Below are 26,791 nucleotides of genomic sequence, written 5' to 3'. Positions count from 1 at the left end.
TGCTGTGAACACTGACCCATAACCATGATATATTTTTGGAGTTCATTTCGCAAGGCATTGGCATACACTGCCAGCGATCATGATTAGTCTCTTGTCCATTTTATTATTTCAGACAAAAATTGTATACATTCACATGTTAAGTCTTTTGGCTTAAAACACAAGTTTTTGAACATCCATTTAAAAAAAAAATAAGCAACCTGCAAATGTGATAATTATTTATTTCCATCAACCATTTTTTGTATCATGGACGCTTTCCAACATTGATGAATTATAAATTTGTGAGGCCATAATTTTTATATTTTATTTATCAGATGCAATGTTTTGATGTACTTGTACACTTTGATAAAACTAAGATTCAACTGACTTGGTCAACTGCTATATCCGGACAAACATATTTTGGTTTAGGTATATGTCGTAATGTAGTGAATGAGCATTAGAAGGAAATCAATGGATGTCACTCATAAGAAAACATGGGCACTATATATAATTATTTGAAAAGATAGCATCATATGGTAGAACAATAACTATTGTAGGACATAAGTTAATGCATGCTTTCAGCGCCACTCAGTCTTCCTATACGCGATGATAAAATTGAGCTCATAAGGAAAAACTTTTTTTTTTCGTCTTTCTTATAAAAGTATGTCGATAGAGTAAAAGAAATACTTCCATTTTCCGTTTTGAAAACCTGATTTGCCTCTTTTTGATGTTATGCACTCAGTTCTAAGCAAAAAATAGCAAGGCTGTAGTTAGTTATTCATTTTATGTCATATGCATATAGCAATATAGTTCTCATGAGTGAGTGGCCTCCCTTAATGATTTACTATGATTTAACAATTTAGATCTCATGAGTGAGTGCCCTCCCTTGATGGTTTGCTCTGATTTTTTATGCTTTGATCCGATTTATCAAGTCACTAAATGCCAAAATCATACCTAAATCAATGTATGTAACGACTTCCTTTAAATTCCCCTCTCAAGAAAAGTTTCTGAAATTAATTTCTTACTTGGAAATCACCATGTACTTCATTAATTCCTTCTAACATATATATTATTTTGACATTCCATTCCTACCTCTTTTTAAAATGGATATTTAAAAAAAATAATTTTATAAGCTTTGTTGCAAAATACACATTCTACCAAAAAAAAAAAAAAATTTTTTTTTAAATTTAAAAATAAAAACCGACCAAAAACAAATGGAGTAAAATCCTCTTCAGTATTATTTATCAAATTTGTCTCTCCAATAATTGATTCTCATTCTATTTTCACTGTGAAGAGCATATATCAATATATATCTATATATATATATATATATATATATATATATATATATATATATATATATATATATATATATATATATAAAATTCCTGGAAATAATTGAAGTATTGTTCGAATATAGAAACAATGGTGAAGTGAGGGAAGAGATTTTGAAATTTATCAGCATTATATATATCCTTCTCTTCGGCATTTTATAACATTATTAATGTCTTGTATATACTGGTAGGTGAAAATCAACCCAATGGGTTTATTCAATTCAAATGTATTTATTTACACTGTAAATCTGTGATCAGCACGAGTTTTAATGCTTTGATGTGTGGATCAATACACCATGATTCTTTGTATTTTCTTGGCTTTCTTGTTTGTTTTTCATACCACTGGGTGGGGTTCCCGACCTCCCATAGTGGGCAGGGAGGTAATTTTGTCTTCTATCCCCCTGTATCTGTTTTCCAATTGCTTTCTGTCTTTGTCTTGGAATGGGATTACTTAGTTTTGCTTAGTTTTGTCCTGACCCTGGCCGAAGTCCTTGGCTGGGAGGGAAACAGTCGAATGTATAGTTAGAGTTTTGGGAGATGATTTTTTTTTTCCCTTGTACCTCATCTTTCTGTTATGTACTGTTTTTTTTTTTTTTTTTTTAAACATATGATATGTAAACATTTGAGTGTATTCCTCTTAGTGGGATCTTGTGCTAGTGTATGGGTGAGACTTTTAGGTAATCTCAAACCAAGTACAAGTTCCGCACTTTTTTTTTCGTTATTTTGTTTTGGCTTCTTGTTTTCCCCAAAATTTGCCACGCGATTTGCCAATTTTCCCAAAATTTGCCACGATTTGCCAATTTTGGGAAATTTGCGGCCGCAAAAAATGCAGATGACAGATTTTATCAGGATAGTTGGCTGCTGAGAGAACAACAAAAATGTTAAATCAACAGAGTTCTATTTATTGTAGCCATCAGATCAAATCAACAAGGGAAGCAATGGAAATAATTAATTCAGAAAATAATCAACATTGGATTTGAGAGGAGACGTGAACGGGGACCTTGGATCGAATTTGATTGACTGTGTGGATGGGATGTTCTTACTGGGTACAAAATACATGGGGATGTATCCAATATGACCAGAGGACCACACCTGAGGATTAAGACAGACAAATTATGTGTTATCTGTAATGTTTAGATGATAGAATATATAGATGATATAAAAGGATTCGACAAGGCCGATTATATAGACTAGATAAGGTTCTTTAATTATCAAGTAACAAAGTGAAAGTAACAAAACGGAAGTAAACAAACTACATCTATTGTAGTGATTCTATGCAGTATTACACGACATTATCCATCAAATTGAGTCAAGAATCTGTCCTCAATTGTCCCACTTTGTAGCTCCTTTACTCAAAAGCTATGTGGTCTTGTGGTGTGACACCTGCTTTTGGCCCTGAAGGTCCTGGGTTCAAACCTCGCTCAGCGCATATTTGAGTCCTTGGAAAAAGCTCTTTACTCACATTCTCTCACTGTACACAGGTGTAAAATGAGTACCTGGCCGTTAACAGCGTTATCTCTGACCGTAAAATTATAATATCGCCTAACAGGCGTCATGTCACGTCATACATGTTAGGTGTTGCTGTTGGCCAGGGATCCCTGTAAAGTGCTTTGAGCATGTCTAGTGGATATTGTGCTTTATAATACCTCAATTATATTTTTTATTTTTATTTATTCATTTCAAATTTACTGAACTAAAAACGCATGAATTTAAGACCATTTATTTATTTATTTATTTATTTTGATGCCTTGTACATGTTCTTATTGTTTTGATGTGGTTGATTTGATCACGCATGGCTATTGGATTATATGTAAAAAATATCTAGATGGATTTTAAGCCCTTTCCTTTGAGGTTTCGACAAAAGGCTCTCTAGAAATATGCTGATTATTATTATTATCATCATTATTATTATCATTATTATTATATTTATCATTATTTTTTAAATTATTATTATCATTATTATTATTATTATTATTATTATTATTATTATTATTATTCTATTATTATTATTATTATTATTATTATTATTATTATTATGGGAACTTACCACACTCAATAAAGCCCCGTCATTGAAACTTGGTTGGAAAGCAATATGGTGGGCAGATTCCCCAGTTTTGCCCTTTACAAAACCCCTGAAATACAAATTAAGATAATACGAATTAATTATTAAAATGAATAGAAAAATTAAAACAAGCTCTCATCTTTAATATAAAATAGATGAACAAGAAACACAAACAAGCAATTATAAAAAAACAAAAAAAACAAAACAAAAGTATTTATTTATCATTACTCTCTCGAGTTCATAAGCATGGTAAATTGAACAAATTTGTTCGATTTTCAATGAGGGTGAACTCCTGAGAGTTTAAGCAGAAACCACTCTATCTAACCCTAGATGAAGACAACGTTTAAGTGAACAAAACACAAAGCAAGACTGTTGTTCTCGAGATACTAACACTAAAGAATTCATGCGCCCCCTTTCACAACATCAAGAGCAATTTTCCCTTCAGTCACCACATTGAATTGAATATAATTTTCTTACCCTGGCAATAACTCCAAAACAGGACTAGACGTGGCTTTGAATAGAGCAACAATATTTTTACTTGTCTCTGCACTGCCATCTCCAAACAGAACAGCCACTCGTTCTCCCGTTTTGTCCCAAACAATGGACTTCACTTGGCCTCCTACTCTGTAGATTTGAGAACAAAAATAACTTAGGACTGAGTCCCCCTAAAACCTCGTATAACACCGTAAATTTGAGTTGTAATACAACTATAACTTAGCAATTTGCTTTTCAGAAGTCAAGAAAGCTTTTCATTAGAAATAGAATTGCAAATTTTTCATGCTGTATATAGAATCGAATGGTTACTCACAAAGTTGGAATTTTTTTAATTGTTTTCTTTTACCATGTTCTGAAAAGGAGACTACATAAAAATAATCTATATCATAGTGGCATTACGAACATTATTACTTTTACTTTTCTTTTTATCATTTATTATCGCTATCATTATTTTATTATTATTATTATTATTATCATCATCATCATCATTATTATTCTATTAAATATATCATCATTATTATTATCATCATCATCATTATTATTATTATTATTTATTATCATATTAATTATTATATATCATCATCATTATTATTATTATTATTATTATCATCATTTTTATCATCAACATCATCTTCGTTATTTTCATGAATAGTATTCTTATCACTACAATATTATTATTAAGACAACTTACTGAACCACCTCCTGTGCTTCATTGATGACATCAGTCTGAGACAGATCGGCCACCATTACCGATGACCCAACCAAACTCTCTGACGACTCACCGGCCCCTGTCTTGTTGAACCGAACAGCATACAAGGCACTTTCTCCCTCCATGGCAAATAGTAAAACTGTCCCATCGGGGTTCCAACATGCAGTCTGATAAAATGGACAAAATTTGCTGTATGAATATTATAACACCATTATGATATAGATCATTATCGTGCGGCTATGTGGCCTAGTGGTATGACACTCGCCTTCAGATCAGAAGGTCCTGGGTTTGAGTCCTGCTCTGATCTGTGCATAGTCGAGTCCTCTCTCACTGTAGTCAGGTGTAAAATGAGCAGAGCTGCCAACCCCATCTGATTAGAATGTGTACAATGGGACCTCAAAATGGGGGAGATTTCATAAAAATGGGTACAATCCTGAAATCGACAGAAACTAACCATTGTGAAAGTAAGAGGAAGGTATACTTACATAAAGTCACACCGCACAAGCTCAATTGCAGCAACAATGATGATCCAATCTTTTCAGAATTATACCCCCAGCATGAAGATCATAATTGGTCAAAAATATGATCCAGCAAGCTTAAGATAACAGTGATACGTGCATCTAGGCTATTAAAACTAAAGAAAACTGAAGTGACTCTATACACTGAAAAAGGGTACAATCTTGGAGGAAATGCGTACAAGCATACAATCGCTGTTTGTTTTTGTTTTTAAGGGTTTTACGGCGCTTGCAACACATTTAGGTTATATCAGCGCCAGTAAAAAGGAAGAAAATGGGACAGTAAAAAGTTCTAGAATTACAATTAAAGCACCCAAGAAAAAGTAAGACATAGGGAACTGGGAACAAATAGGATGAGATGTAGATTCCAAGAGCATACCACCAATTGCACTTATTTGAGATCACCTATAAGTCTCATCTAGACACAAGCACAAAATCCAACAAAGAGGAATACACTCAAATGCCTACATTATACATTAAAATAACAATAATACATTACAGAGAGATGATTTACAAGGAAAGAAATATCTCCCAAAACAATAACTATGCATTTGACTGTTTCCCTCCCATCTAGGACTCCGGCCAGGGCCAGGACAAAACCAAGTAATCTCATGCCAAGACAAAGACAGAAAGCAAGTTGGAAAACAGATATAAGGGGATAGAAGACACAGTATGTACCGCATTTTGCGGTAGGTTGGCAGCTCTGAATGAGTATCTGGCTGGTATCAATGTTGTCTCTGTCTAAAAAAAAATTGTACTGGTGTCATGTCTCATCCTACATGTTAACTATTGCTGGTGGCTATGGACTCCTTGTAGAGCACTTTGAGCACGTTAAGTGGATATTGCTCTATAAAATGCTCAAAGTTTTTATAAAATGGTCAAATTATCAATGTACAATTCCAATGATGGCTTGCATTCTTCTGATAATTCAATCATATTACAATGTCAAGCGATCACAAACTTTTTCTAGATTATGGGATTGGCTCACAATTTTCAATTTTGATACATTGGAACTGTTAAAATTTGACAATGTGGTTTAATGTACCAGTTGCCACTCATTTGGTTGCCTAGAGTGAATTATAGTAGTTATGTTGACACTAAAAATCTACCATGATATCATGCATGCCTCAATGCACAAGTCTATATTTCCATCCAGCCATCATATGCTCCTGTTGTTACTGACATTCCATCAAACATTCCAAAGGCTTCAAATATAATATAAAAACCAAAAAGTAAATCTCTGATGTAACTCACCACAACCCCCCCCCCCCCCCCCCCCCCCCTAAATCTAACGGTGACTTTGAGCTCGATTCTAACAAATAAGTTATTGTTATCTCAGGATATGGTCAAATCCTTACATAAATGATCAGATTTAATTACATCATAAAAATTACGAATACATTTTTAACTTAATTAATCAAAACCCTAAATTCTAACAATTCTACTTACAGTGCAATGTCCAGATAATTGAGACCAAACTTCACAGCGCCATTTTCTTGTTTCCCATATTCTGTGAAGATAGTATGTTATTGCATTTAAAAAAACAACAGAACTGTTTAAATGTACAATTCACTCACATTTTTAAAACAGCCTTCAAATCTCAAATGTTTTATTACATCACAATAATGGAAGTGAATCCAAATATTTTGTTCAGCGATACATCTGTAATGAAGATAAAATGAAATTTTACTGACATACAAAAATTAATCAATAAAATAAAAATAATAACATAGTAAATCAGTATACAAAATGTGTCATTTCTTAGATCCACTCCATAAAAAAAAAAAAAAGAATGAATATCTTATCTTACCTGAAAAACTTTGAGGGCGTTCCAGTAAACAATTTGGTTCCATCAGGAGAATAGGACAGAAGTGTGAATCCTCCATTTCGATCTCTTTTCAGGGCAATGCCCGTTTCACACGGCACATCCCACACCTGAGAAATACATAATCAAAAAAATTATATTTTCATGATAAATAACATTTTGTTTTTAATCTTGGCAATGTAATCTAGAGATATGACTCTCGTCTTCAGATAGGAAGGTTCAGGGTTTGAAACCTGCTCTGAGCAGCGCATAGTTGAGTCATTGGAAAGGCTCTTTCCACACATTCTCTCACCGTACTCAGGGGTAAAATGACTGCTCTGCTGTTAAGAGCCTTGTCTATGTCAAAAAAAAAATTTGTAATATCGCCTAGAAGGCGTCATGTTTCGTCCTACATGTTAAGAGTTGCTGTTGGCTACAGACCCCTTATAAAGCACTTTGAGCATGTTTAGTGGATATTACGTTATATAAATGCTCTAGTTTAATAATGAGAAAAATAGGGTATGGAGAATTGCCAGATGAAAATAGAGAAAAAGTCACGGGGTCAGTACCGACCTCAGGATCGAACTGACAAGACACCCTCCTCTCCGTCTGACTGAGAGAGAGAGGACAGCGAGTGTCACACAACCGACAGAGCTATCCAGCCACACAAAAAATATGGCTATCAAACATAATACCAATAATGCACCACTCAACTCTCAACTACTGTGGGGACCACAACGAGGCTGTCTGACAAACACCTGCAAACTCTCTACCCTGAGTGAAATAAGCTATAGATATTAGACCTGTAAATGAGCTCTATAAAAATTGACTGAGACTGAAACTGAACCTCACTGAAACTCTTCGTACCGTATCAGAAAAATCCAAAGAATCGAGATGAATAGTAAACAGCAAACTCACTTGAGCAAAACAATGGCAGAAAACTAATTTACGTGGGAATTAATTAGGCTACTTACAATTGTTTCTTATAATTAGGTACCCACATCAGCGAAGAAACGGTCAACCAGTTTGTTTACAACGTGAGGCAATCGAGATGTGTTGGTAGCAATCATATAACTTTCAATTTGAGGTGTCTTCATAACGCACTTCCGGCTTTCGCATTAAACCTTTTCATACTTTTAGGTAGTGAAATTTATCACTCGGCGGCTCAGTTAAAATTGGCTACCATTGGGATCACGACAGGTTTGGAAAGTGAAAAGATAATTTCACGAAGGCTGTGTGAAAATACACTGGGGTGTGTTCAGACACGGCAATTCTAAGAAGTGTCGCTTAGCTTTAGCAATATATCCATCGTAAATATAAATGGCCCTTGAGCTATGCGTAGCGCTGTGGAACATTCCTAATTACTTCATGGTCATTCGATTACGATTCATGAATTCTTTCTTTCTTTTTCATTTCTTTCTTTCCTTTTTAAAAATATTTGAATTTGACGAATAGACTGATTTCAGTTAATTGACTGAGAATTTACAGGTCTAAGATATGCATAAAGTCTTCAATAAAAATGAATATAACAGTTTAAAAAAAGAATAAAATACCAAACACGGAACGTTTTGGGCTCAAAACCCTTCTTCAGCCAGCAACCAAAAAAATATATTAAAAAACGAAAACATAAATACATGACTTAAAACCCAGATAGACTGCAGAGAAAATAATTAGCATATCCTTATTGTAAGAATATTTTATTACAGAAAAGATCTGCTAAATTTTTCTATGCTGCTTATCTGGTTTTTATTGTTTGTTTGGTTTTTGTTTTTTTTTTGGCTGAAGAAAGGTTTTGAGCCCAAAATGTTCCAGTTTGGTACTTTGTTCTTTTTTTTTAAAGCTGTTATATTCATTTTTGTCAATTAAACTTTTTACAGTCCACAGCTTTCAGCAGCTTAGTCCCATCACATATAGATATGCATCTAATTTGATTACTATTTCCTACCATGAGGGATGGATCAGCTGGTGAGGCAGAAATGAGATGATTGCTGTCAGGACTCCAAGCCAGACTTGTGACAGGGGAGTGGTTTGAATGACGCAATACCTGGACTGTACTTGTTGATGGTCTGTAATACAATGGTAGCATTTTACATTTCAAACTTTTAGGTGAGCAACAAAAATGAATTAAAAGATTTGACTCACGCTAAGGAATATTTAATTTAAAAAAAATTATTTAATTTTTTTTGCTGATATCCCTAAGGAAAGAAGCAAGCAAAATGAATTCTGGCCCATATTGTGCTTAGATGTATAGATGAGACGTAAGAAATTACACTTCATTCAAAATATGGAAGCAATTCAACACAACATTGTTAAAAAAAAAAAAACATAAAATAAAAAACGTATACAATAGTAAGCTCTGAACAAAAATCAATTCATTTTATGTAAACAAATCAAAAAATTATTTCAAACCAAGCAAAAAATGTGATGTTCTATTCTCTTGTTATTGTGATATATATAAGCAGATCATGGTTGATTCCAAGAAAAGAAAATTTACCTCACGGCTAAAGATGTTGGGTCCACATGCCATATAAGGACACAGCTTTGACACGCTACGGCAAGCACTGATGCTGACAGAGGTCTAAAGAAAAGAAAAAATTAGTATATTAATCAACATGTACTTGAATCTTGCTGCTTGCAGAAAAAAATCCTTTTAAAAAAAAACTAAAAAAACTACTCCAAAAAATTAATAAGTTTAAAACAATTCAATTCAAAATGTTGTCCTTATTTTTCCACTCTTTTTTTATTTTAACAAATTCTCGAGAATTCAAAAGTCCATACTTAATTATAATAAATGATAAATGTGACCCACTGTCTCATAACGGTATCGTGTCTGGACGAATAGGACTCCCAAAAAGTGTAAATAAAATGATAAGAAATAGGACCTTTACTGGAGTTTATTGCAATACAAGACACAGTATTCATTTTCCACCATGACGAACATAAATTAATCCCAAATTCCATATTTGTGTCTATAAATTCAATTTCCAGCATCTAGTTCATCCCGACATGATACCACTTTGACACGGTGGGTCACATATGACATTTTTAAAGTACCATACTCTGATTTCAACAGATTCTAGGTACTTATTAATAAGGCTTATTCATTGCTTCCAGTATACCAGACCAGAAATTGAAAATAAGAAAGTGTTTCAATGCCCTTAATGACGATGTCACAAAACTCAAATGCAAATTATCCTTTCAAAACAAATTTTTTTTTTTTAATTGAACTTTTATAGAGCACAATACCCACTTAACATGATAAAAGCGCTTTACAGGGGGTCCCTAGCTAACAGCAACACTTAACATTTAGAACAAGACAAGATGCCTGTTAGACGATATTACAATTTTTCGACAGAGACAACACTGTTAACGGCCAGGTACTAATTCTATAATGGGGTATGGTGAGAGAATGTGAGAACAGAGCCTTTTCCAAGGACTCAATTATATGGTGCCCAACGCGGAACTCAAACCCTGGACCTTCCAATCTGAAAGAGAGCATCATACCACAAGACCACATAGCCCAACAAGCCTCATAGACTCAAACCACATACAAATGCCAACACCACTCACTGCCATGCAACATCTGCTACTTGTTTCTGTAATTTGTGTTTCAATATGGGACAGATGGAACTTCCTGCAGTGTGGACTTGGACTGAGTCGTCATGGAGGGCAATGGCAAACTTGACAACGTGAGGATGCCAGGCAAATGCTTGGATGGGACTCTTTGACCTGAAGAGAAAGAAAAAAAAATACTTTAAAAAAAATCTTAAATACAAACAGTAATAAATGTTTATATATTATTTTAGTTTCAAGTTAATTGATAAATAATTTCAAAATATACACAAAACATATTTTTAAAAACAACAACAAAAAACAAACAAACAATAATTAACAGAATGAATAATAATAATTGGTGTTTACTTTTTACGACTCTAACAGCGCTCAGCAAAACAAAAAAAGGATGGCAAAGATTGAACTGGACATTGAGAGTTCATTGATGCCTGAAATTAACTAAGACCACAGAGGTACTTAAGAAAAGAAAAGGAAAACAGCTCATAGATAGAACAATCATGTGTTAAAGATGTTCATAATTTCAAATACATACAAAACACAATGACTAACAATTTCAGAAGAAAAAAAAAAAAAAAAAAAAATTTTCCTTATGAAAATATCAAAATTAGATTGCTTTCCTCATGATGAGAAATCCCAGCCACTGAAAAAGCAAAACTAAGTTGTTTCATTGAAGAACAAGGACAGAAAGTTAAATAGAAGAGAACAAGAGATGTCAGCAGATAGAAGAGATCCTCATCCGCCAAAACCTCCCACATAATATCAAGATATAAACTGAAAATAGTTGATCAAAGTGTGATACGAACCAGCTTGATACATGTGAATACTTGGTCATCAATTCATTTTGAGATATCTGGGGGAGGGGGGGGGGGGAGGAAACAAAAAAGAAAGGTTATTACAGGGTTGCCAATTCAGGAGGCAAAAATTTACTGAACTTTTAGGCAGCAGCCTCTTATGGTTTTCACACTACTATGTTATGAGGATCGACCCAATCAGCAAAGTCTGGTCCGCATTCGTGCACCGTCGCAAACCCGCCGGGTAGCATCGTCACAACACACCGTTCAACTAGATGCTCTGCCGTCTCAGGTTCTTGCCCACAGCGGGTACATATTGGACAGGTAGAAAGACCCCACCGATGAAGCACACTTGCTGTTAGGCAGCTCCTCGACTGAAGCCGATTCGCAGCCACCCAATGTCTCCTCTTACTGGTATCAAAGCCTGGCTACTTCTCACCAAGCTTAGAGGAGTGTGCGTCCCCGCCCCCACGAGGGATTGAATTTGTCCAAACCGACTTCCAACTCGTATGTGCAGCTCTAGACGTAGTCAGGGATTCTGCGTACAAGGGTTGCCGGGACTTATTTCGGCTCGAAACGAGGGCACCGTCCATTATGCGCATCAGAGGGGTATCTCCATTCCCTCTCTCTTTGATCTTACTCAGCCAGTTTCCCGTAATCGTCTCCCTCCGGACATCGGGGGGGGGGGGGGGGGGGCTGGATCACTGCCATTATCGGGCCCCATTCTCAAGGAGTTGTTGCTACTTTTAGGCAAAATACATTGGCAGACCATTATCTGAGCACTGAACTCCTGTCAAAGGATATTATGTACTTATTTTATTCCATTCAGAAGACGATTCGAAAATATACTGAGGTGTTTTAACAGACTGAATTCCGTAAATATACGGGACATTGGTAACCTTGGTTATTAGGCAATTCCCTTCATAAGCGTCATCAGATGATGTTAGTCATGTTTGGTATTGTAGTGCATCTGAGATGCACATTCCTCCCACCAAATCCAAGCATCAGTAACACACTTTATAGTCACCTGGAACAACTACAAAAGACGTCTAACTTCTACGTCATGGCACTAGACCGAAGGGCTAGAGCTCAGGTGGTCGCTGGTTAGGATAAGAAAGTAAGTTAGTTGGTACTGTTGTACTCAGGGATGCCATATGATTCTTTAAAAGAAAAAAACTAGAAATGTGTGGAAGAGTCACATCTCACCTAAAATAAACCTTGTAGACGAGCAAACAAAAGCAAAAACACCTCCATTAACTCTCCCTTTTCCTTTTATTTGCAAGTGTATGATGCCTTTGTTGCATCAATTTCAATAATATTATTTCTGCCTTCAGAAGAATGGCCTTCACTGGTCTTATTGGATACAGGAAAAGCTGTTGAGGTGAGAAGTGATGTGAATAAAAAGAAGAAAAAGTCGGGGGAAAAAAAATCAGATATTTGGCATCCATGTTTACTCATTTGAATACTAAATATAATATACAGCTCTGTGGGTTAAAGAAAGAAAGATGTAATATTTCTGCCCATTTTAAAAATAATATTCAAAGGGAAAGGGAGCCTCAATTTAATAAACAAAGAAAGATGATGTGGATTTTTCCGGTTTCCCCTTTTCACAACAAAATATGATGAATGAAAAAGATAAAAGAAGAATCATTTGTCCTTAGTGTTTCATTCATCGTATTGTTTTGACAAAAGGGAAACTCAATATGTCCGTAGGTCCACATGTGCTACTATGCAGTCTTGTGGTGTGGCACCGCTTTCGGATTGGAAGGTTCTGGGTTCGAGCTCACTCTGCGCATAGTTTAGTCCTTGGAAAAGGCTCTTAACTCACATTCTCTCACTGTACTCATGTGGAAAATGAATACCTGGCCATCAACAGCGTTGTCTCTGTCGGAAAAAAAATTGTAATATCGCCTAACAGGCGTCATATCTTGTTCTTCATGTTACATGTTCCTGTTGGTCATGACCCATTGAGAATGTTAAGTGAATATTGTGCTATATAAAAAAATCTTTAAAAATCTCAAAGCTCAAATTATGAGACTTCGCTACTTAAACTGAAGTTTCGTGTGACTATTATTATGATTTAGTTCTTAGAAGGGGCAACATTGCCATTATATTCTTCCACCTATTTTTGGAAATGTTTTACTTCAAAATGATAGATTTAGTAATCTAGCATTAAGAAATATTTGTAAGAGGTCGATACAATTATTCGAATTATACCCACACAAAAAAATAATTAATAAATAACATTTTTTTTTAAATTAAAAAAAACAAAAAGAAAATATTTCCCATGGTCAGATTTCACTGGTGTACCTGCTTGTGCAGAGACAGAGATGAAGATATTTAAATAAGAAATCAGCAGTAAAAAGAGCTGTGTTTATTTTAGTCATATGACATTATTGCTGAGTATTCCAAACACCTAAATCAACTGTAAAGAGACTAGGTAGGGTGTTTGGGCGGCTATGTGGTCTAGTGGTATGACACTCGCTTTCAGATCGGAAGGTCCTGGGTTCGAGCCTAGCGCTCGGCGCATAGTTGAGTCCTTGGAAAAGGCTCTTTACTCACATTCTCTCACAGTACTCAGGTGTAAAATGAGTACCTGGCCGTTAACAGCGGTGTCTTTGTCCGAAAAATTGTAATATCGCCTAACAGGCGTCATGTCCCGTCCTACATGTTAAATGTTGCTGTTGACCAGGGACCTCTTGTAAAGCGCTTTGAGCACATTCAGTGGATATTGCGCTATATTAAGCTCAATTTTTTTTTTGGGCCATTATAAATTAATGAATTATTGGCTTTAAGTGGAATCAGTTTCATTTTATTAGATCTCTAAAAATCCCCTAAGAATCATAATATAAAAATAAAACAGAGGGGGGAGGGCGGGGGATGTAATTTTTTAAAAGGAGGAAATTCCTCCTTTCACTTCAAAATCTCGGATATCCACAGATCCGAGGAAAACCATCAGCATTGCTGAAAGATGAGTCAATAATAAGTTATACTATATAATATTGTATGACGATATTGTACTCACTGAAATTTGTGGAAACAGAAAAACTTTGGTGGATTTCACCCATGTTAAAAAGTTTAACAACTGCACACTCAGAGAGGCAAGATAGGCAGGTGCTGAAACAAAGTAAAAGATGTAAGATTGAGGGAAAAGTAAAAATTAAAAATCAATAAAAATATTATGCCCTTCCGTTTGTCATCCAGGGACATTGCCAGAGAGAGAGAGAGAGAGAGAGAGAGAGAGAGGGAGAGAGAGAGAGAGAGAGAGAGAGAGGGGAGAGAGAGAGAGGAGAGAGAGAGAGGAGAGAGAGGAGAGAGAGAGAGAGAGAGAGAGAGAGAGAGAGAGAGAGAGAGAGAGAGAGAGAGAGAGAGAGAGAGAGAGAAGAGAGAGAGTGCGATAAATTTCTTGTTTACAACACAATTTAATAAAAACCCATCTCAAATCGTACATAATCTATGTGCGTTCACCAAAGTCACACTACCTAAAAAACATATTTGACATTAATTTGAGGTAACTTAATAAATAAACCTACATTAGCACATTTTAAAAAAAAGTTTTACAATTTTCATAAATATTTTTAAAAAATAAAAATAAAATACAAATAATTTTCCATGAGATTAGAACCAAGATCAACTAGTTTTCCCCATTTCTGAGCCACGCCCCCCCCCCCCCCAAATTTCTAACTGACATCACCATACCTTCTTTACTTTCATCAATTTCTTCCAACATGCAAATAAAACCATCATTTTTCCTGAGAAAGAAAGGGAAATAAAATCATTCATTCTTTAATCATATAATAACATTTTTTAAATATGTAAATAAACACAAAAATTACAAATATGGAACTCATTGAAGAATAGATATGTGGTAAATGCTAAGTTTTCTCCTTTTTTTTTTTTGGTGGTGGTGATGGTGGGGGGGGGGGGGGGGGGGGTTCTGTTGGTTTTTTTCAGAGACCTACTCCAAACATTAAAAAACCCCTTCATTTGTAATTATGTTATGTTGGCAACTGCAAACACCACAAAACAATTTTAAATGTCTACTTGTTACATATAACCTCAACAGATATCCCAAGGTCTTTGAGCACCATCCACCATCCTTCATCACTGCGGTAGAGAAAGGTAAAGATAGAGAGAGTGAGGGAATGAGAGAGAGAGAGAGGGAGACAGGGGTAAAGGGACACTAATCTGCCTTCATATTTGATGTATTGTCAAACTTTACCAGCCAAATTATCATGAATTGGATCCACTAACTGATATGGATATCTTCAGATAAAAATGTTTGACAAGGCCTTTTGGAGAGAATTTGAGAAAATCCTCAAACCGGGTTTTCTGAGGAAGATTTTATTTTCACTGATATCGAACTGTATCATAACTAAATTAAGATGCATACCACGTTTGAAGAGCTTTCCTCCACAATGCTTGTTCCTGTGTGAGAAATGCTAATTGAGCACTCTCCCTCTGGAGATTGGAACGGCCCATCATCTCTTGTTTTATTTGTAGCTTTGGGTAGTCTGGCATCTTATAACATGCCAAAAACAGAAAGAAAAAAAAATTAACAAAAAGATAACTATATTCTGAAATCAATCATTGTACATGCACTTTTAGCTGCAATGGACAATTTTTAAAATTTAATCTTCCAACAGCGTGAAAATCTAAAACCTTATGAAATATCATTACTTTTAACTCTCATTAACTCAACATAAACCAGACCTGCCTACATGAAAATTTTAAAACGTGTAATTTTTAGGAGATAAAAATTGTCTTCACTATATTATTTGTTAACTTTTAAAATCAACTATTTACTCACACAAGGAATAGATAATACTTCAAAATCCTTAAAATATATAGTCTGGCATCAAATTTCATTTTCTAAAATGTTTAATGACTTGGAGTTGGAGATGCTCATGAAGTTCTGATTTTTTTTTTTTTTTTTGTTTGTTGCTTTAGGTCTCTTCCAACACAATTGAGGTTATATGAGAGACCGCTGAAACAAAAAAACAAGCAATCTAACAAAAATAGTACAAATGTAAATCAAAATCATAACCTAATAAGCTAAATTATAAATAACCAAGAACAAACAAGCAGAAGATTTACAGAAAAAAAATATCCCCTGTCAAAAATACAATCACAAACCAAAGAAGCAGGATAGGCTAGTAAAGAGAAGAAGAAACGACATCACTATCGGATCGTACACCCATGCGAACATCATAGGTATATGATTCAAGGGTGATGCTCCCATCCAACCACCCGCCTATCGGATCGTACACCCATGCGAACATCATAGGTATATGATTCAAGGGTGATGCTCCCATCCAACCACCCGCCTATCGGATCGTACACCCATGCGAACATCATAGGTATATGATTCAAGGGTGATGCTCCCATCCAACCACCCGCCTATCGGATCGTACACCCATGCGAACATCATAGGTATATGATTCAAGGGTGATGCTCCCATCCAACCACCCGCCTATCGGATCGTACACCCATGCGAACATCATAGGTATATGATTCAAGGGTGATGCTCCCATCCAACCACCCGCCTATCGGATCGTACACCCATGCGAACATCATAGGTATATGATTCAAGGGTGATGCTCCCATCCAACCACCCGCCTATCGGATCGTACACCCATGCGAACATCATAGGTATATGATTCAAGGGTGATGCTCCCATCCAACCACCCGCCTATCGGATCGTACACCCATGCGAACATCATAGGTATATGATTCAAGGGTGATGCTCCCATCCAACCACCCGCCTATCGGATCGTACACCCATGCGAACATCATAGGTATATGATTCAAGGGTGATGCTCCCATCCAACCACCCGCCTATCGGATCGTACACTCATGCGAACATCATAGGTATATGATTCAAGGGTGACGCTCCCATCCAACCACCCGCCTATCGGATCGTACACCCATGCGAACATCACAGGTATACGATTCAAGGGTGATGCTCCCATCCAACCACCCGCCTATCGGATCGTACACCCATGCGAACATCACAGGTATATGATTCAAGGGTGATGCTCCCATCCAACCACCCGCCTATCGGATCGTACACCCATGCGAACATCACAGGTATACGATTCAAGGGTGATGCTCCCATCCAACCACCCGCCTATCGGATCGTACACCCATGCGAACATCACAGGTATATGATTCAAGGGTGATGCTCCCATCCAACCACCCGCCTATCGGATCGTACACCCATGCGAACATCACAGGTATACGATTCAAGGGTGATGCTCCCATCCAACCACCCGCCTATCGGATCGTACACCCATGCGAACATCACAGGTATATGATTCAAGGGTGATGCTCCCATCCAACCACCCGCCTATCGGATCGTACACCCATGCGAACATCACAGGTATACGATTCAAGGGTGATGCTCCCATCCAACCACCCGCCTATCGGATCGTACACCCATGCGAACATCACAGGTATACGATTCAAGGGTGATGCTCCCATCCAACCACCCGAAGTTCTGAAATTGGAGCCAAAATTTCGTAATTCTACAAAGTTTTCCGAAAAGTAGGCATGCCAGCATATACAAAAATTATAGTCTCTAGTGATCCATATATATATATATATATATATTATATATATATATATATATATATATATATATATTATGTATAAAAGAGAACAATTTTTGACTTACAGAGAAAGGAACAGTTACAGGTACATCTTTTAATTGCCCCTCTTGTTCCATCGCAGTCATATGAGTCCTCCGAGGAGGTGGAGGAAATTGCAGGAAAATGCTGGTCATTGTGGAAACTGTTCTATAAGACCTTATGTCTCAGTTTTGGAGAACTCTTAAGAAAACTGGAGAATAGAAATATAAATCACTTTGATATCATGCTTACCCATGGTTTTCATCACATGAATAGGTTCATTATATAAGGAAATAACAAAGTAGACACAGGCTATGCACTAGAAAGTCTAAGGAATCGATATATGTGGGTTCATAACTAATAAAATAATTTGCTGAGATCACAAGATGGGCTGGGATGTCAACATATAATAATTGAAATAGATAATTATTATCTATTTGTATCACGCGACATGCTCCAAGAAGCCATTTAAAAAATTACTTTTATGGTGCCACAACTAGCAGTCGGTAAATAAATGTCATAGAACATACCTCTCATAAAAATCATTCCCACTGACAACAGGTAGTATCACTGAAAATAATGACTCATAGCCAAACTAACAAAGTTGATAAAATGTGTTGAATCTGCTCAATAAGTAGTCTATCAAAGCCCATGAAATCAGAATTTTTATTTTGTATAGAGGTTTGTATAGTGTTAAATAGACAATAGCGATTGCTTGCCACATTTAGATAGGACTCTAGTCTATCGCAAAGTACTTTCTGCCAGATCTAGTAGACCTGACTACCCCCAGTCACTGCTGGGTGTTCAAGGGAGTCCAAAAATAAATATCCACTACACCAAGGATTGATACTGGTCCCTTTTCCACTGAATGCCCTACCACTACCACTGAGCTTGCAGGATCCTTTTGGCTGAATAAGTGCTGAGAGAGAAAAAAATAAAGCAAGGTAGTGGTTGTCTACTTTACAGAGAGAAATATCAGATAACGGTGCTCCACAAAATGAAAACTTGACAAGAAAAAACAAGCAAACTAGAACACGGTTAAACACAGCTCTAAATGTGTTCTCTATATATAATGGTCGCGTTTTTATGCACCTCCGTTGGAGGTGTACAAAAACGCACCGTTTTTATGCACCTCCGTTGGCGGTGATGGTAAATTAATAAAAATGTTGCTGCTTACACGTCCATGAGGTTTAAATAGTTTTAGATTGTAGTTTAGCACGCTGCTTAGTGATTACCTATGAACGTTTATACAATGATAATAAATTAAAGAATAATAACAATAATTTAAAAAATCAAAAGTAAAAAAGAAACATGGCACACAAATACTGATCTCAAATAAATAAATAATTTTAGAAAATTAAAATCGAAGTTTTTTAAAAACATGATAAAACGTTTTTGAAAAAAAAACCAAAAACAAACAAACAAAAAAAAAAAACAAAAAAGAAAACAAAAAAAATGTCTTTCTCAATAAAGTAAACTTTAAAAAAAAAGTTTACAATGGGAATCGAACCCAGTACTTCCAAGGTTGGAGTCTGACAGCTTGTCCACTGGGCTACGGAGCCACCTGACTGTTCATCACATTTAATAAGGTCTTTCTAAAACATTATTTTTCCTTCAATGCAACTTCTATATTCTGATTTTATATTTCGATTTTTTAAATTATTATTATTTTTATATAAATTTATTAACAAAAACATCCTACAGATGTCACAATATAACTTTCGCCATGTCCATAAGGACAATAGTGTGGCGCCCGGGATAGGGCTGCTATTCGGGCACCGGGTTTGGATCAAATTTAGTCACACACCGGGGCGAGCAGCTCATGTGGCTCGTTGGCTCGATACCCGGGATGGTCTCGTGACGGTCGACCGGGATTTACACCTTTGCCCTCCCGTGTGCCTCAAGCCCCCTCACCAACTGCAAGGTAAAGATCCACGAGGGGGTACGACGAATTCAATCCCTCGTGGGGGCGGGGACCTACACTCCTCTAAGCTTGGTGAGAAGTTGCCAGGCTTTGATACAGTAAGAGGAGACACTGGGTAGCTGCGAATCGGCTTCGGTCGAGGAGCTGCCTAACGGCCGGTGCGTTACATCAGTGGGGTCTAACTTCCTGTCCTTTATGTCCACGCTGTGGACAAGAACCCGAAACGGCAGAGCATCTAGTCGAAAGGTGTGTTGTGACGATGCTACCAGGCGGGTTCGCGACGGTGCACGAATGCGGACCGGACTTTGCTGATTGGGTCGATCGTCATAACATAATAGTGTGAACCATAAGAAGCTGCTGCCATGTCCAAATACAGAAACACAATATCGCTAATGAAATTGGGTGGAATGCGCATGCGTGACGGAGGTGTATAAAAACGATCCGTTAAGATACACCGTCAACGGAGGTGCATAAAAACACTACGATATATAATGACAGTAGGACCTCAAAATTGGGAACCTCTCCAATCGGAAAATACAGCAAATCGGGACAAAATCCCAGGTAAAGGAATTTTTTCTCTATACTTTACTCCCTCTAACTCTAATTGGAATTGGGAAAAGGGCCCCGGCTAATCGAGACAATTTTGTCAGAGAACCTTTTTCATCGCATCAAGATATCGCATGAATTATGAAAACTGAGCAGAATCACCACACCATTCAATAAATCATAGCATCTGGTGGAAGGAACATTATGTCCTAGACGTCCAGTACTGTTCATTTAATAATAATAATATAACTTATAACACTTAAATAGACTTAATCAATACGCCCCTCGAACAGTGAGCAGTTATTTAGTTTAGCAGGCAATGGCAATGGTAGAAGTGATTGCTAAAACTAAGCCATCAACTACACTGGTGCTACAGTCGATGGTATGCGCCTTACAGTTACAGTGCGACGATCGGCGGCCAATAAACCAGTTATCAATCAAATTGCCTTTTAGTTTTGCCTGTGTGACTGTGTGATTTTGTTCCAGTTTTAATGAAACGTTTGTAGAAGTAGATGTGAGTGTGGTATGGTATGATGAGTATGAGTGTGAGTGTGAGCGTTGAGGTACACTTACAATGAAATGAAGTCTAGTCCCAGTACAAGTTCACAGAAAATCTGATACAGAACATCTACAAGAGTGCCCTTCTATGAAAGTATTTTTTCTATAATTCTTTAAGAGCTTATTATTTTCATCAATGCTTATGAAGTGTTTCCTTTTCAAGACTTCCGAGTTTTAAAGCAAGCAAGTTTGAGAGATTTCAAAACATACACCACTTCACAATTAAAAGAGAGTGCTTTCCCTTGGCTACCTTGACCTTACAAATTGACCTTGCCTAGTATCGCTGGAAAGTAGGCTCGAATATTATTTAGATAATTCCATGATAAATTCACTGATTTTGATTGTTATTTGATTATTTATTGATAATAAAAGGATACACGACTCCAATCTCAATCCATGTTGTAAAGATGATGGTACAAAATATTATTCTAGACAAGCATAATTGGTTTTATGGCAGTAAATTACAATGAAACCACAATATCCGATTCTTCGCTGGTGAAAATTTAGAGTTGAAAGGTCAGAAGGTCATTCATTGCACAAAGTACAAACAATGATTCTTCATCCCTGTTTCTGAATTAAAATGTTCACTATTATGTAAAATTCAGGTTGTCTACACTTCCAACAAAAACACAAAAATGGGAAATTTTATCGGGAAAGCGGCACTTTTAGACTTTGGTATTCAATGGGGTGCATGGGTCTTGGCAGCTGCATTGAAAACAGAGAAATTCTATGACTTGACAGGTTTGTTATCCATGGTCACTACTCTACTCAACTTACTTTTATTTTAGACGGGAAAACCATTTTTTATACGTACTCAACCTATGGAGAACGCCCACCTCATTGAATATCCAGAATGATATAACCTTTGCTTTTAATATAATGGATTTCAGCCCCTCCAAAATCATAGGAAAGCAAAGATCAGAGTATCAACAGTTGACAAAAATATCATTGAAACTTGAGGAACTTCAAGATGGTGTTACATTGCAACACGCTTTAACGATCTACATCAGTGCTGATGGTGACAAAAAGTGAAAAAGTAGGAAAATGTTGAACGATTGCCTTTAAGCCCCATTTCTACTGCACTAAAACCCACTTTTAGAGCAATTGAGATGATAGACTATCATTGTATACTCTAGCTAACTTCTGGAGAGTGGGAAACTGCACCTGTGTGTTCCAACACACATGAACTCTCTTATTGCTAGCACATTGTTTCGAGAAAATGTAATTTTTAAAAGGAGGAAATTCCTCCTGTGGACTCCAAAATCGCGGATACGAGAAAATCATCAGCACTGCTACATAGGACAGCCGGAAAAGTTAGTCGAATCTATGTTTCGAGGAATAGGTAAACACAGCTGCAAGACAAGAGACAAAACCTATGACGTAGCCTACTGTACAAGTTTATGATCTGAATGTTTACACATCCTGATTCATGCCTTTATGTTGGCACAATAATGAATATCATTTACTCCTGAGTTACTCACTTAGACAAACAAAACACACACCACCGCATCATACCACACGGCACGCCACGCCACGCCGGACAACATGGTAGGATATGGGGGAAGCTGTAAGAATGGAGGTGGAAGGCACAGACATACCCTTTGTAAAACTATAGCCGGAGTCCATGGCTATCCAGTGCTTGTCACAGGTGATTGATTAAAAATAATTGTGGCGTTGTCAAGTGTCGCATTGCAATTCCTTCATTAGTATGTCAGCATATTGTGATAAATACTCACACATTGTGGTTCTGATTGTTTCAGGTCAGGCAAGCACTTAAGCTGGCTATGCTTGAGACTGATCAAATGTGTGTCACATTACACGACAGTGATCACAAGTTTTAAAAACTGAAAAGTGAGTTGTTGTTAGTGGTGCTCAAGGAAATATGCAATTCCATCAGTTGAGCTATTAAAAATACAAGTCACAGTTTGTTTAATGACTTGGTTTCAGGGTCAGTTTCAGCTATAAGTTCACGAAGGCTACAACACAACGGAACTTTGCTCTTTCTCTCTCTTAGTGGCCAGTGTGTTGGCCTTAAATCTCAGTTTATTGAAATCGTGAAACCATTCTCGGATGCCGTGAAATATTTACTGAGACAATGAAGGACATAATTTGGTAATTCTGTCATTGTACTTGAACCCATGAATTTGTCGAATGCGTGTTCGATGAACGCGTGTGCACTGAATATCACCAACAGTATTCCACTGAAATTATAAAAGTATTAATCTGTAGAGAAGTTAATGCATCTAAAGATGACTTTGCTGCTTTGCCCTCATGGTGTAAATCTGGACGTCGTTTTAGGATGTTTTTCACCAAGCAGTGTCATCCAAATCACAAGATGTAAATCAAAATACTGCATTAAGACATTATATGTCTTTAGATCCTCATCATGATGATAAAAATAATAAGAAGGATAATAAACATGTTAATGATGATGATGATGATAATAATAATAATAATGATGATGATGATGATGATAATAATAAGGAATGATAATAATAATACTAATAATAATAATAATAATAATAATAATAATAATAATAATAATAATAATAATAATACTACTACTAATAATAATAATAATAATAATAATAATAATAATAATAATAATAATAATAATAATGATAATAATAATAAAAATAATAAGTCCCTTCATACATTATCATGTTTTTAGATTTTTACGCTAGGGACTTTTATGGGCTGCTAGACCCAAAAATTACAAGCAGGTAATGTATCTCTAGATTCGGAGGCTAGAAGCACTTATCGGTAAGGCTGCTATTAATATTTTTTTCTGAAACAATTTTTTTTCTAGTCACATAATAATAATAATAATAATAATAATAATAATAAGAAGAAGAAGAAGAAGAAGAAGAAGAAGAAGAAGAAGAAGAAGAAGAAACAACAACATTAACAACAACAGCCACAACAACAACAACAGCCACAACAACAACAATAACAATAATAATAATAACAATGATAATAATAAAAATAATAATAATAATAATAATAATAATAATAATAATAATAATAATAATAATAGTAATAAATAATAATAATAATAACAATCATAATAATGAAAGCTGCTACTCTTCAAACTAACAATATGTATCACAAGTTTAGAGAGAAGTTTTGAGGATGTGAAATATAATGAATAGACTCAGGGTATAATTGCATCAAACAAGATAGATATTATCTTTTCTTCTCTTTCCAATTATTTTGACAGGGGCTCTTACGAACATTGCATTGATCATCCTTTCATTGCGAAGCACTGGTACCTATAGCATTAGACAGATTGTCAACAGTGGAATGGTGCTTACTTGGGCTGGAAGGTAAATGACCTTTTTATATAGCGCAATATCCACTGAATGTGCTCAAAGTTCTTTTCTTTGCTCCCTGGACAACAGCAACACTTAACATGTAGGACGCCTGTTAGGCGATATTACAATTTTTTCGGACAGAGACAACGCTGTTAACAGCCAAGTACTCATTTTATACCCCAGTACAGTGAGAGAATGTAAGTAAAGTGCCTTTTCCAACAACTCAACTATGCGCCAAGCGAGGCTCGAACTTAGGACCTTCCGTTCTGAAAGCAAGTGTCATACTGCAAGACCACATAGCCGCACAAGGTATGTCTCATCTAATTTAAAAGTGGATGATGATAATATTTGATTTTAAAAAGATACTTTCCACAGAACTATTCGATTTGGGGCAGTGTGACTCAGTGGTACAGTCTTTACTTCATACCCAAAAGGTACAGAATTCGAATACCCACTGTCGCTGTGTGGCTTTGAGCAAGTCACCTCGCTGTAGCGCAGTTTGCGACCATGTACTCCTGCTTACACCTGGGTTATTCCAGTCTTCTCTTGGAGTAGATCCTAAAGAAAAATTTCCCATATGGGATAAATAAAGGGAATTTTATTATTTTATGAACATGCTTTTATGATTTAGTTATGCTCAAAAACTTATTTGAATATGAATTGTCATGTGATTTTATTGTTATTGCAATATGATTTATTTTTCTGCCTGACAATTTAATTGTCACTTCTATCGCATGCATTCTAAAGCTTACTTTTGATAATTGAACGTAACTATTTTGATGGGGCCAAAATCTGGGTTATTTACAACTGAGATGTTGTTAAAAATAGAAATTCTGCATAAAATGCATTAAACAGACTGTATAGCTTGATACATTTTAGTTCTTCTTTTTCATCTTTTCCACAGATTGGGCCTTTTTTTATTCACTAGAGTCATTAGAGATGGTGGTGATAAGCGCTTTGATAAAGTTAAGCACAATCCTGGAATGTTCTGGGTGTACTGGACAATTCAAGGTAATTTTCTTTCTCAAAATACAATTTTATAAAAGAAATAACAGTCTCAGAAGCTGTGTGATGTGGTGCCACAAAATAGATTGACTCTTTATATTATTTTAACTTGCTTCCATATGAGTCATATGGTGGTTTATTATGTAGGATTATCACATTTGGCATATTTTTTTTGGATGACGAATTTATTTATTCTTTAATCTTTAAGTAAGGAGCACAGAATTATTTTGTGTGTCCTCTGGTTTTTACTATGGCTGATAATTGCATAAAATAATATTAACTCTCAATTTTAATAGTTTGATTTTGTTTAACACATATTATGACAACAAGGGGATTTGACAAAAAAAATGAATTGAAAACTTATATTGAGCTTTAAATAGCACAATATCCACTAAATGTACTCAAAGCGCTTTACAAGGGGTCCCTGGCCAACATTTAACATATAGAATGAGACATGACGCCTGTTAGGCGATGTTACAATTTTATTCGGACATAGACAACACTGTAAACGGCCAGGTACTCATTTTACACCTGAGCACGGTGAGAGAATGTGAGTAAAGAGTCTTTTCCAAGAACTCAACTATGCACAGAGCGAAGCTCGAAACCAGGACCTTCCGATCCGAAAGTGAGTGTCATACCACTAGATCACATAGCCGCAATACACAATGATGAGTTAATACAAAAATGATAAATTACTATTACTGTGTTTTGAAGATTTCTTTCATTTTATTTTGTTTATTTGCTCTAGGGATTTGGATCTTGTCAACTCTTTTGCCCACACTGATTGTGAATTCCAAGAAGAAGAGCAAAGAACTCAACAAGTTTGACTACATTGGCTGGAGCTTGTGGGTGATTGGGTTTGCACTGGAAGTTGTTGCAGATCGACAAAAGTCACGGTTCAGAAGCCTTCCAGAGAACCATGTAATTATATCATTTCTCCCTTAAAGAAAGAAAAGAAAAGAAAACAGACTAGATCCCCAGTTGAGGATTTAGATTTTTAATGTCATATCGAATACGAACCATTTGTAGTAGTAGTCTTGTATGTTCATGTGTAACAATATGGTAACAAATCTGACGAAACTGAGCATGGTCAGTGATGAGATTAACCTCATCATTGTTCCTTGTGTAAGATCCGTAACATATCCTACACCACTAAACTCAGGCTGTAACAACCGACGTTCCATGTTTAATATTTTGTTCTTTTTTTAAGCCGTTATATTCATTTTTGTTTATTACTTTTTACAGTCCACAGCTTCTAGCAGCCTAGTATCGTATCAAAAGTTTATTAAGATTAATGTGTTGTCAGTAGGTAGTGGAATTTTTTTTTTTAATGCTTTTCTGATAGTAATTTTTCAAAGCCAATTTATACTTTGAAATGTTTTGCTTTGAAAAGGTAAAACACAATAATGAAGTTAAAACTTTCTCTTCCTCCCCCTTTCTCTCTCTTATTCTCTATCTTTCTCTCTCTCTCTCCCTCTCTCTCTCTCTCTCTCTCTCTCTCTCTCTCTCTCTCTCTCTCTCTCTCTCTCTCTCTCTCTCTCTCTCTCTCTCTCTCT

The 26,791-nt window shown here is 36.0% G+C and overlaps 2 protein-coding genes across 2 annotated transcripts in view; one reads left to right on the top strand and one right to left on the bottom strand.

Annotated features, from left to right (window-relative positions):
• Positions 1-2,191: 2,191 nt before the first annotated feature.
• Positions 2,192-21,159, bottom strand: LOC144964337 (aladin-like). The gene is made up of 15 exons (XM_078898443.1): positions 20,932-21,159; positions 17,936-18,099; positions 15,653-15,780; positions 14,959-15,011; positions 14,285-14,376; positions 11,272-11,318; positions 10,466-10,624; positions 9,390-9,473; positions 8,841-8,961; positions 6,902-7,026; positions 6,541-6,601; positions 4,559-4,743; positions 3,850-3,996; positions 3,358-3,442; positions 2,192-2,402 (listed from the first exon to the last, which is right to left on the bottom strand). The coding sequence occupies exons 2-15, from the start codon at positions 18,041-18,043 to the stop codon at positions 2,259-2,261; spliced, it is 1,539 nt and encodes a 512-aa protein (XP_078754569.1). The 5' UTR covers positions 18,044-18,099; positions 20,932-21,159; the 3' UTR covers positions 2,192-2,258.
• A 288-nt stretch (positions 21,160-21,447) lies between these two features.
• The window catches only part of LOC144964334 (uncharacterized), a 15,038-nt gene continuing 9,694 nt past the window's right edge, over positions 21,448-26,791 (top strand). Inside the window, exons 1-4 of the mRNA XM_078898441.1 lie at positions 21,448-21,657; positions 24,137-24,242; positions 25,135-25,241; positions 25,984-26,156. Coding sequence (XP_078754567.1) covers positions 21,552-21,657; positions 24,137-24,242; positions 25,135-25,241; positions 25,984-26,156 — 492 coding nt within the window. The 5' untranslated portion in view covers positions 21,448-21,551. The remainder of the gene's footprint in view (positions 21,658-24,136; positions 24,243-25,134; positions 25,242-25,983; positions 26,157-26,791) is intronic.

The sequence above is a fragment of the Berghia stephanieae genome, chromosome 2, assembly GCF_034508935.2.
Source record: "Berghia stephanieae isolate SIO BIC M18660-M18661 chromosome 2, UCSD_Bste_1.3, whole genome shotgun sequence".
Classification (NCBI taxonomy): Eukaryota; Metazoa; Mollusca; class Gastropoda; order Nudibranchia; family Aeolidiidae; genus Berghia; species Berghia stephanieae.
The sequence above is the reverse complement of the archived record's forward strand: the minus strand, read 5'-3'. Positions and strand labels throughout refer to the sequence as shown.

Bases quoted from the DNA above. Each gene is read 5' to 3' on its own strand.
- LOC144964337 (XM_078898443.1), bottom strand. From the start codon at position 18,043: ATGACCAGCATTTTCCTGCAATTTCCTCCACCTCCTCGGAGGACTCAT. The intron at 15,012-15,652 runs GTATGCATCTTA...TTTCTTTCTCAG, and splicing joins AGGAAAGCTCTTCAAACGTG to GAAAAATGATGGTTTTATTT. The intron at 6,602-6,901 runs GTAAGATAAGAT...CTATCTTCACAG, and splicing joins ACGCCCTCAAAGTTTTTCAG to AATATGGGAAACAAGAAAAT.